The sequence below is a fragment of the Rhamphochromis longiceps genome, linkage group LG8 (assembly GCF_057381845.1).
Source record: "Rhamphochromis longiceps isolate RC_006_pf linkage group LG8, R_longiceps_female_GT1.1, whole genome shotgun sequence".
In the NCBI taxonomy this organism is placed as follows: Eukaryota; Metazoa; Chordata; class Actinopteri; order Cichliformes; family Cichlidae; genus Rhamphochromis; species Rhamphochromis longiceps.
The window spans coordinates 26,353,404-26,366,102 of NC_140564.1; the positions used below are offsets into that span (position 1 = coordinate 26,353,404).

The following is a 12,699-nucleotide window of genomic DNA, read 5'->3' on the forward strand; positions in this document are numbered from 1 at the left end:
TCTCTTAAGGTTCTGCCACAACACTTCAGTCTGGTTACTGGTGCTGACTGTTAACTGTTATGACCAAACATCATTACTTTGGTATCATCTGTCCAAACAACATTGAAGACTTGTGGTTTGCTTAGTGGCAAACACTCAGCATGTTATCGTGTGCAAGAAATTAAATGTGCTATTGTTTCTAACATTTTGAATGTTGCATTTGAAAGCTTGTCAATAAATGTGTGTCAAATATAAACATACTGGAATAATATGGGTAACTTCAACCTCTGTGGTCTTCTAGTAAATCAAATCAAATCTATGTGACATCATTTCATCAGTGGGGCAGTGTTTGCCTCACAGCAAGCAGGTCCTGGATTTAAATCCAGCAGCTGGCTGGGGTCACATTATCCATGGGCCTGTGTGGGTTCCTCCTGCTTGTTAGACACATTGGTTACTCTGTGTCTCTATCTTAGATCTTTCTTAGTGATAGACTAGTGAGCTGTCCAGGGAGTACCCTGCCTCTCAGCCCAGGATGGGCAGGGTACCACATTGCTACCCTGACAAGCGATTAAGAAAATGAATTAATAGATGACATCATTTCATTGTGTATAATTGTTGCCTGAACTGAAGAAACCAGATGGTCACTAAAGTTTATTCTTTGAGGAAAATCAATGTCCCTGCAATAGACAGACTGACAGATCATCCACCTAACCTCCTAAAACTGCCACTCACAGAATCCCTAGAGCAGAGGTTGGCAACCCATGGCTCTTTAACAGCTAAAGAGCCGCATGCAGCTTGCAAACAACAGATTACAATTCGGGCTAACCCTAACGCTATTAATAAATGTACTCCATGTATTAATTTAACCTCTCCCAATTACATCTGTCATGCATCTGCCCTAAGGCACAACAGAAAAATCCCATTATTAATTAATGTATTGAGATTTTGTTTAAAGGTACAGTGTGTAACATCTTGCCACTAGATGTCAGTACATTACAGATTGCACCCAAAATAAAAACAGCTTTCTTACCTCTCCCAGGTCAAATGCATAATCTTAGCTACTGTGTCTGCTGTGGGACAAACACCTCTAGCCATTGTTCATCTGCAGTGAGTGTAGGTTTTTGGGCCACTGTTTACTTCAGCTATCAATATGTGTTCCGGTATATTTACTTCAGAGGAGACTATAAAACCTTTTGAAAGCAATCTGATATGAGCTGATGTATCAGTGAAGCTCACTTCTGACCAGTGACACCAATCCTGAGATGAGTTGTTGAGTATATTTGACACTGTTAGCCAGCTTTCTTTGAAGTGGATCTAAAATTGATGGACTCTGGCTTGCAGCAAATAAACTCTCAATGATGTGAGAATGTAATAAAATTATTTATGTGTTTATCAGATGAAAAATGTAATCTTTGGGACACTCAAGCCTAACATTAGCTTTTATATTTTCTTTAGCTTATAACCAGCTGTTGTTGTTTAGCTGGCTTGTTGTTAGCTTTCTGCTGACAATATGTAATTGCAAAAATATTGAGAACAAATAAGCATGTTCATGCACATTGTCATGTCTTAAAACCCTGATTTAAATTCAAGAGATGAGGCTTAAGCTGACGAGAAAGAGGATGAGGAAGAAGAGAGTGCAATGGTGGGGGAGGAAATAACCGTGATGAGAAAGCGATGATGAAACTATACATGTAAAAATGTCAAAAACTCATATACAGTTTAACAGAGCTATCTGTAATCTTTAAAATAAAATAAACGTATTAAGTGTTCAATGTATGTGCTCGATTCTCTAGCCACATACATAAAACATTATTACCAAAAAATGTCCACCTCACTATATTTAAGATGATGGGGCAATGATTTGGCTTCAACAAACAGGTGCTCACTCATATGTATTTTTAATGGATTCATTTTATTTTATTTTAGAACACATTAGGTTTAATTTTACATGGATATTCTATTCACGTGAAATTATCTTAAAAAATGACTTACTGCACCTTAAAAAAAACACACATAAATTGCAAGACTCACCCGGTTTACTTGCTTTATTTTTTCATTTCATAATCTGAATCTTGTTCTGTCTTTTACAAAGGATAACTGGGTAGGAGGATGGCCAAGGCTAGAATTTAAAAAAAAGGAAGCAAACGCCCCCCTGCAGTAACCACCGCTGAGACTTGAGCTCCAGCTCTGACAGCCATTGGCTGTCTTCATCAAGGTCAGGACACCTCCTGAAGGCGCCTCGACTACCAGTGTTTGATCAGTGGAGTGTGTTGCCTCTTTAAAAACCTCTCAATACGACATCTGCTCATGAATGATACCTCCCTCCGAATGCATTCATGTAAAACACGCTATCATCCTGCACATCTGATTATGAGTAACCCTACTGCACAGTGTTTTTTATTTTAAACTGTGACAGAAAAGCAATCATACGGGGTGACAGCTGTGTTTCTGTGTGTGTATCTGTGTGAGAACATTCACTGAACTGTATGTCACAATGAAAAGGTTAAAGTTACAGGTGGAATTCAAAGTGTGTGTGCCTGCACATATAAAAGACTGTTTAAAGTCTGTAAAGTCTGTAAGTGCAACATGTTACGTAATTGAGTTAAAAATGTTAAGCTTTGTATGTGCACAGTGTTGCACCTTTCTTCCCAAAGATCCAGTGTTTGTGCATGCTGTTGATGAAGAAGATGGGCGTCTGCGTGAGACACATGAGGAAGTCTGTGACTGCCAGATTAATAATGAAAATGTTGGATGGTGTCCTCAGGCTTCGGCTCCTGCATACAAACATAAAGCTGTCATGCTTAATGAACTGGGAATAAATAAGTCACAACATATTCTATTATCAGAGAGATATGCAAAAGTAACTGTGGGACATTCATTTAAATCAGTCACATAAGCAGAAAAGAAATACCTGCAAAAAGCATATATGACCAGGAAGTTTCCCAGCAAGCCTGTGATGCCTACAGCAAGGATGACAACACCAATAGTGTAGTGAGCGTGGTCTGGAACATCTACGGTTGGAAATGGGTAGTCTCTGACCATGGAACCCTGCAACAGGACAACAGGAAGCAATTGCTTTTAATTCATGAAAGGACAGTGAAGAATTCAAAATCTAAAGAAAAACTGAAAAAGAAAAGGAAAATAATAATTATTGTAGTAATTGGGATGATTTAAATCTCATTAAATCTTAAATGGAGAGGAATAGAAGCTTGCAGTGGAAAGGAAAACAAAACAAATACTCATGTAAAAAATGGGCTTAAGCTGTTATTCAGCTGTAATTAATATAGACAACTATGTATACAGTAGGTCTTGAGCCACCCCTCATTTAAAAAAAAAAAATTGCTAGAAAGGAGGAAATGGGCACAAAATGTGCGAAATACATTTTTGGTACGACCACCTACATTTTTAAACACAGGCTGAAATCTTTAAAGTTTTCTTTTCATTTCTTTAAGAAGTCTTCACGAACAGTTGTCAAGGTTACTTGAAGGACAAAGCTCTTCTTTGGATGTTGGCTGCCTTTTGTTCCATTCTCTGTCAAGACGATCCCACAATGCTTCAAAAATGTTTAGGTCGGGGCTCTGAGGTGGCCATGCTTGACTGATAGTGTTCTATTGTGTGTGTGTGTGTGTGTGTGTGTATGTGTGTTTCTTTTTCTTTATCCAGGTATACTTTTACTGCATTGGTAGAAAGTCATTGTCATGTTAAAAAAATGAAGCCACAACACTTCTTTCCAAATCGTATTGCATGGTTGATCAAAATGTTGCTGTACCCTTTTTTTGTTCACAATTACATAGATTTTGACAAAGATCCCCAACACCACTGATTGAAATGCAGCCACACACCATGACAGAGCTTCCAGCGTGTTTTACATATGGCTGCAGACACTCAGTGTACATATTGGCAACAATTTGGACTAAACATCTGTTCAAATTGTTGATTTTTATTGATAAAAAGTCAGTGTTGCCACTATTTTTCAGTCCAGTTCTTATGTAGTTTGGCATATCTCCATCTTTTCTCCCTTTATCTCTTTTAAAGATGGACTGCTTCCCTTTTACTGAAACCATTTCTGGTGAGGCTTCAGTGAACAGTAGATGGATCAGCTGAGGGGCCAGATATCCGCTGTTAAGTCCTTGCTAGATGTTTTTCCTATTTCTATTTCTTAAGAACGTGACTTTTAGATGCTGTTCACCTGCTGTAGATAGTTTTTTCTTCTTCTTGTTGTTCTTTTGTACTCCACTTCTCTAGCTGCCTTCATTCTTTAAAGACACACTGCACACCATGCTGACATATGCACCAAAAGGGAATTACTTTTCTTGTGCAAAAATAAAATTTTATGCCTGTTGAACTGTTACCGTTTGCAGGTTAAGGAACCAAATGCAGACATAGGAGACAGGTGGAATAAACAAAAAGCACACCTTCATTGGTGGATAAAAGTTCAATAACGAAGTCCATAAACACATAAACTCCTATAAATCCAGCAAGAAAAGTGACCCAAAGTAGCACACTGGGAGACTAAACAGATGACTTAACAAAGGACTAAATAAAGGACTAAAGGATGATGTAGTTGTCACACACAAAGAGCCAATCAAGGGAATGAACCACAGCTGAGGGGAAGACACAGGTGCACACAATCAGCACAGTCTCAGGGGAAAATGTGAGACTGAATACAATACACAAGAAAACTAGACAGCAACGTGAAACAGGAAGTGAGTAACAACAATTAAATCAAAAAACTTGGACACAAAGGTAAACTTGACACGGGGGTCCTGCCCTAATTGATATGACTGTTGGGATTCTGTTTTGCTATGATGGGCCATCAGAGTTTAATCAACAAATACCTTAATTGAATTCTGTATATCAATAAATCATGTTCAGTTTCTTCTATTGATCGCTCCTTATTGAACTTTAATATAATCAAGAACTGAAACTAAGAACCTAAAATGGCTGAATCACAGGCCATGACACAAATTACTATATCTTTGCTATTTATGACAGATTCAACCTGATAGTGTGTGTGTGTGTGTGTGTGTGTGTGTGTGTGTGTGTGTGTGTGTGTGTGTGTGTGTGTGTGTGTGTAAAACGTGAGTTAAGTGCCTTTCTTTCTTTCTTAAATAATCCATAGGTCAGTGCTAAATGACTTTAAAAAAATAAAATGTATTCCTCTGAAAATGGTCAGCTACGTGGACTAGACTAAAAATGGGTGGAAAAGCAGTTTTGGTCAAATCCATGATTCAGTTCATGCCAAGGTTGGCTATGATTTGGTCAGTACTAAGTACCTTAACTGATAACATTGCATTTGCACTTATTAGCAGGCAAATTTGTCAGTGCATCTTCAAAACTGGATGCACTTTTAACGAGACGCAATCTTGTTACAGTTGCTAACATTCAGCAGGGCTGCAGAATTTGTGCAGTTTTGTACAAGAAGCCCTTTTATCTATATTAAAATACATTACATTGAGTCCTAAGGTTTAAAGTCAAATACAAAGAATCAATTTAAAGAAAGTGCCACAAATTTATCCCTAAAAGATGCACTTAGTTATATTCAACCACTTGCCATTTTAAATGAACTGAAATAAACCAAGGTTGGGTTTTGGGGGGTTTTTGTTGTTGGGTTGTTTTTTTTTTTTACCTCAGAAGAAGAAGTTGTGTGTTAATGAAAGGTTTTCATTTGACAGCACCTTATTTTTTCTGAGATGCTGTTTCACCTGAGAGCACACAGCTCCACTTCAGAATTCATATCAGAAATCCTTACACACCCGCCTGCATGAACACTTCCCTTTTGACTCTCCCTGTGTTTCTTTTAGACAGATGCACACCCACCCACACACATATGCACACGGTCCCCAGAACTAGCTCTGCTGAACTAAATCTTCCTTAGCTGCCCTACCGGTCAACTGGAACACGCATATCTTTTTCATTAATCCTGGATGCCACATTTAAGTGTGCATCTGTTTTTTTCTGCTTATTTGACATCCGTTTCAGCTGTTTTTTGTTTGGTTTTTTGCAGAGTCACAAGCTCTTGTTTTTAAATGGAGGAACAGAAAATTGAGGCACAGTTATGGAGGCTAATGAGTGAAAATGTGGTGGAAAATGAAGTTTGCATGCATGCATGATGCTGTCATGAGGGATGCGTTGGATAACACAGTTCAGTTTTTCTCTGCTGGATCTGCTTCTCCTCCATGGCCACTGATGATTCCCAATTTGCACAATTTCTCACCTTCCTGACTTTTCCTACAAATCTCTCAATCACTCCTTTCTTTCCCTCTGATGTCCTCTGATGTCACCATTCTCCCAGTTTGAGCAGCTTAGGACCAGATTAATGCCGATCACATGACGACGAGGAAGGAAGGAAACAGCGAGCTGCATAGCACGGAAGGCTCCTCGTCCTCTATGCATTTTCCTACGAGACTTACAGACTAAAATGTTATCTTTATACTCTTGATAGTTAATATGTCTGTGAACGCATACTAAAGCCAGACGCACCAGCATCGCTGAGTTTTTCCTCATCGCTGAAAAACAGCTAATACAAATGTAGTGGTCTAGTGACTGTTTAATGAACAGTGAGATAAGACAGGCAAAGAAAAATAAATGAAGTGAAGCATAAAATTAAGATAAGGGATATATGAGATTGTGAGAGACATCGAAGAAGAGGAACACGAAGAAGAAAAATTATAGGAGTTGAATCTGAATGAAATTAAGACATTTCTTTTGTTTTTAATAATAATAAAAATAAGAAGAACATAGATGCTCATATTTATATCAGTATTTGTTTTATTCTGATTGGGCGCTCCATACAAACAAAATGTTTGAACAGCAGGTGGGTGGAGCTGCTGTGCTCACAGACAGAGCTGTGTGCTCCAGATGACCATATTAGGGATATCCCCTCTCTTTGACAATGAGCGAAGAGTAGAAAAAACTGAGCTCTGAAGCATGAGCTTTTGGCTCACACCGATTACTTACAAATGCTAACCTCAATTTTGAAGATTTGTTTAATTTGAAAATGTGAAGTTGTAACAGTCAGTACTGACGAAAATAAGAAAAAGCACTGTAGGTCCCTTTTAAATTTCTGTAAACATAAAGAGTTTTCAAGCTCAGTATCTTCCCCACACACATGCACAGGCACTGATGAATCTGTGTGCAAAAATTATTAAATCAACATCCCTCTGATGCAGCCATATATGATAAACATAACTGCAGGAGATTCTATGTTTTTATTAAAAACAATTCTGTAGCCACTCAGATATCAGTGAGCTATAGACTTCTGCACATATTAGGAAATAGGAACCATCTCTTATATTTAAAGAGGATCTTATAGTCAGTTCAATACTATAAGTTCATCTTTAATCAAGCACCTTTGATGCTTTTGTTTAGCAGTTCAGAAAAACAATATTGGCATAATCCCTTAAAAGATTTTTTCTGTGAGTAAAATATCTGGGTGAAATCTGGTTGTCAGGAATTAATAAAAGATCATCTAAGAAAATTAGTTATTGGATTTTGTTTTGTGTTGATGTTAGTGCACTGATGTGTGTTGGACATTCACAACCACAACTGACCAACAGGCTGCTGCAAGGAACGTCCATCCAGTTTTTAAAAAATATGTTAAGGTTGTATATTTGCACAATTAAAACCTCATATTCTGGATTTATTCTAGGGCTTAGTTGACTTAACTTTAATCATGTCCTGTCACTCCCATATCTACTGAATGCAAACATAAACAAATAATCAGTAACTGCAATCCAGCAGCCTATTCTATCTCTTTTAAGTGGTAATAGCCTTTTTTTCTTCAGTTGTTCTGAGGCTTAACGGGATTGATAAATGCTGCAGTAACTGCTCAGCTGATTCTCTGCTCACTGAATCTGCCACACCTCAAGAGCAAGTTGTTAATCAGCCTATCAGCATGTTGGCAGAGAAAAGGTTGATCAGAAGATCCCATCTGTTTCTCCAGAAGCTACCCCCAGGCACGGCTCTGTTATCAGCTTTTCCCAGCACTCCCGTGAACACCAGACCACATAAATACAGTGGTTAAAAGCTGCAAGTCTGAGCTTCAAATTCAGAATCCAAACTATACCATTCCCACTTGTTGAACTACATCCAGTGTATCACTTCACCCATGTGTTTCTCAGTACATCTTTAAATCTCCTTTTATAAATCATTCTTAGTCAAGGTCAAAATGGGCTCATGTGGGGCAAAGTTAAACAGTATCTTGTGTTCTATATTCAGTACACACAGATCGTCTAGACGATCACGATGCTACAGATCTGTTTGGGATTTTTTGGATGCGGTGGGTAAACTAATCCTACTCTGAATCAGAGAGGGAGACAAAGAGAAATAGAATCTGATATATACTTGAGGCTGGGTAATGCTTTCCAGCTTGAAAATAACTGTAAATAAGGTAACAGAGGTGTGGACGACTTTAAAACAAATTTCTAAAGCAATTACAAGAAAACAATTAAAATCACTTATCGGTTTGTTTCCATGTGCCTCTGTGCGGACAGAATTTACAAAAAAAAAAAAAACCAAAAAAACAGTAAAGTTACGTTAAGTCACCTGGAATATTAAAGAACTGTTATTAGTTATTAAGTGTGAAGGAAAAAATGTCCATCCCGGTTTTCCCTCCAAGGCACGAGCGATAAGCAGAGTTCTGTCCTTTCCTTATAAGATTCCTAATTATTTAAAGTAACACTCAGATATGCCATTCAGCGTGTTAGTACGAGCTCGGGAGCAGCTTGGGAGAACAAGAAAACAGAGACTGCTTTAGGTTGCCTTCCCAATCGACTCAAAGGTTTATTTAGTACATAACAGCTTATATAGAGGAAAAAAAGGTTCGTGTGTCAGCTTTCCCAGTTCAAACCGGTACAGACCAAATAAGGAAACGTCTTCCTGCCTTGTGAGCAAAGAAGTATCCTGTGTGTAGTTTATCAGTTCAGCTACAATTTATGATCATCCCAGCAAAATACACTCCTAGACATAGAATACAGAGTTCTTTCATTAGTGAATTCTGAAACAAACCACCTGGCCTTTAACGAGCCTTTTTCTAAGAGATAAAGAAGGGAGGATGGGAGTAAGGAAGTGGTCTCGTCTCTGTGGTATTTTCGACCTTGGGGTACCAGCCTGTGAGTCTTACACATTAATTCTTGGGTCACAGAGAAAGAGAAAAACAACTATTAAATGGGCCTTATTGAGTAACTCTTTTCTGTATAATATCACAATAAAACAATATCCTGTAAATGCTACCATGGTATCAAAATATCACAACAAAGTGGATGATGTCCCTGCAAACTGGTATATGAGGACTATTATAAGAAAACTACACGAGGAGCAGGTTAAAATTGATTCGCGCTCTCACCACAGAAGTTAAACCCTAAATACACCCACAGCATCTCTTTACAGCCTCAGCGGAGCAAGCCAGAGAACCACCGGTGATGACGGGATTTGCGCTGCGCTCCTGCTTTCATTCAGGTCCCGCGCTGAATGAACAGAGCGCAGATACGCATGCATGGGGAGGATGCCGCGATTCATTCATTCACAGAGAGGTGACACCTCGCGCACTCTCACTCTCAAACATCTCACGTTTTCTGAATGAAAAAAATAGCGAGTTCCTTTGCCCGTTTTTTCCCCATTTGGGTGGGTTGGTTCACATTTTCGCCTCCTTTACGCATCGATGCAACGCGCAGGGGCTCTCCAGTACAGTCGAGGGATAGTCATTTAAACAAGAAAGGAGAAATCAAGAGTTGTAGCGCGATACTTACAGTTGTAGCCATCGATGAAAGCTCCATGGGCCGGCGAGGGCTGATGGAGGTGATATTCCAGGGTGTACGGGAAGTCGGGTCCGGTGTCGGGAACACCGGTCCAATTAGGAGCTTAGAATCCATTAAAGATCCAAGGTGGTTAATGGAAAAAATAAAGATGTGTGTGTGTGATAAAGTGGAATTGTCAACTGCTGATTCTATATATGAGGTGGTCTAAGAGTCTAAGTGGCCAGTCATTATTCCTACCCTGCTTTCATATCCCACTCTAACAGAAATGTGCTGTTAGTACAGCAGCTGTTGATAGGGTGGGAAAGACCTGCTCTCTCTCTATCTGTGCGTGTGTCTCGCCCAATCCCTTCCCGGGATTGCCTCGGAGTGTGTCAGTGGGTCTGCATATGTACAGGAACACAAGCGGGCTTTAGTTTTTGTTTGTTTATTTAACTTCGAGGAATGAGTGAAGTAGTGTTTCTCCAGATTTGCCTGTTTGCACAGCTTCTCTTCCTACTCCCTCCTGGGTTGGAATTATTATATGTCGTTCCTACTGGTAAGAGTTAAAGTAAGAAAAAACAAAAAGAAGAATTATTCACTAGATTGTTAGCTGCCTCCTCCACATATGGCATTGAATGGTCATTTATTGCTTTTCTTGTTGGGGAGAACCAAGTTTTATGTTGGCTAGCTACAGCTCGCAAAATACATGCATTTAGGTAACATTAAGTAAAAATCTGTATTTATTGCGTTGCTGAGAAATGATTCATTGTGAATGACCCAATTGCAAACACTAAAGAATGAAGGGATACATTAATCGATGAGGAAAAGAAAAATGTATTTGAGTTGATCTTGTTAGATTTTCATTCTAATGTTGTACTTGTAAAGGAAGTGAAGTAAAAAAAACACACAAAAATGAAGTATTAAAGAAATATGATGACTTAAAGAGATTTTGGGACTGCCTCTTAATCTTCTCATTTTGTGTCCAATCCTACTGTGAATCACACTTGGAATTGTTTGGATTTACTGGCTGGTTGGTTTCCTGTAAGCACATTCCTGTGCACTTGGGAAATAGTGAACTAAGGAGGTGTATTGCTATCATTAGCCTACTTAGCTATGACTTACAGATCATTGTTTCAAGAAATATTTGTAAATTGCAATTTTATAAAGAAAGCGATTGGAGGCTTGCTCTGCAGTTGCTTCAAAGTCTCTTCATTGAAGCCTTTTAGCTTTATTTTGCTATAAAGCTATATTTTTTTGTTTTATTTTACTAATGTTACTAAAAGAGTTGTTGTTCAAGTCTTGAGCTGAAAGATGAAGCCAGTGCGGAAGCCCCAAAAGCTGAAGTTTATCCATTGGCCATTTGAGGGTAGCTCCAAAAGTAGGTGCATTCACACAAAGTATAACATTAAAATGCCTAAATACCATTTAAACCAGTCTTGATCTCTGTAAATAGTTTCTCTCTGAGTGTAATTGTTAAGCTTTGGATTGTGGCCATGTGCATGGCTGCCACTGTGGCAACACCTAGCTGTCTACTATTGGCTTCTGCTAATTCAAGTCAATGAACTGTGCCACTCAGCTGCAGTTACTTGTGCTTTTGGGATCATTTTACTGGAATTATTATACATTAAAGAGACAATATGTGATTTTTGGTGTGTGCACTGCACCCATATAGTTTATTTATTGACTTGGCATGCAAAGCAAGCAGTGCTTGTCCAGTGACATCTAGTAGTAGATCAAAAGAAGTTAAAAACAAAGTGAAAGCAACCTCTGTCCTTCCATGTCAAACAGCATTCTTTCCCACATGCTTCTCTCATTGCCTGTTTGTGGCATCTATTAAATTATTGTGACCAAAGATGAATATTCACTCTGCAAGTAAACAGGCGCTTTGTAATTTATCACCTTAACAAATATGTTTCTTATTACTAACATGTGTCATGCAGAGGAATTAAAGTATGAAAAAGGCTTTAATAAATCCTTTACCAGGTTAAGAAAGAAAGCTTTGATGATGGAGTGGGGATGACTCCAGCCATGTCTGATTGGTGCAACTCCCACCATGGTCAGTAATGCTAGTCACACCTCAGATGCACAGTATGAACCAACATGGTGGTGGACAAATGCCACTTTTGAGGCTTTAAAATGCGGCATCTAGAAATCAACAAGTGATGCTAACTGTTTTTATGATATCTGGTGTTCTCCCACTGTTGCAATGTTTGGTTTGTCTTCCATTTGTTGGTGGTGTCAGTGTCTGCCTTATGAGTCATGACAAATAGTAGGAAAGATGTAGCTATCACCAAAATTTACCAATTTATTACCCAAAACAGCAAAAAAGCAGAAGCCACAATGACTTCATGCAGTGTGTTTATTGGGGTTGCAGTGTGCTAAATGAGTTAAGTGAGTGTTTGAATGTTCAGCATGTGTTGTGAAGTATTACTAGCTGCACTAATTAACTCTTCATATCAGGAACCTGCAAGACAGCATTTAAGGACAAACGGGGGAAGCATAGATCAGGCTCAGTGAAGGCAGAGCGCTATCACACTGGACAGAGTGAACAAAAACTGTATAAACCAACGTATCTGTAAGATCACTTTTTAGATATTCATAATAGCTGATAAATCTGGAAGCCAAAATTTAGATTGCTCAACAACAAAATGTAACAGTTGTGGTACTAATGGGAAGACAGATGAAGCTCTGAGAAAGGTCAGGGGTGCACTGATTTGTCTGTCTTATGACTCCTGGGAAGGTAATGTTGGTTAGCAGTGATACTACAGTGGTAAAGACCGATACATTTACCATGCAGGAGCATGTTTGGTCTCGTCTGCACCAGCTCCGGGGTGAACAATAAAGCATTCATTGCATCTCTGCTGATCCAAGATGACATTTAGGGGAAAACAGTCTCAGGACAGGGAAAGGGAAGAGGCACTCATTGATACAGCAAAAGAAAAATGTTGACAAATTCGTAGAAACTCTCGAGTGTTTCTTCGAA

General features: G+C 38.8%; 1 protein-coding gene across 3 annotated transcripts in view; it reads right to left on the reverse strand.

Annotated features, from left to right (window-relative positions):
- opn4b (opsin 4b) overlaps positions 1-10,070 on the reverse strand; it is a 37,044-nt gene extending 26,974 nt beyond the window's left edge. For all 3 annotated transcript variants that reach the window (XM_085416757.1, XM_085416756.1, XM_085416758.1), the window contains exons 1-3: positions 9,729-10,070; positions 2,891-3,027; positions 2,620-2,753 (exon numbers count right to left, since the gene is read on the reverse strand). In XM_085416757.1, the coding sequence (XP_085272883.1) occupies positions 2,620-2,753; positions 2,891-3,027; positions 9,729-9,851 (394 nt within the window). In that variant the 5' untranslated portion in view covers positions 9,852-10,070. The remainder of the gene's footprint in view (positions 1-2,619; positions 2,754-2,890; positions 3,028-9,728) is intronic.
- Positions 10,071-12,699: the final 2,629 nt, after the last annotated feature.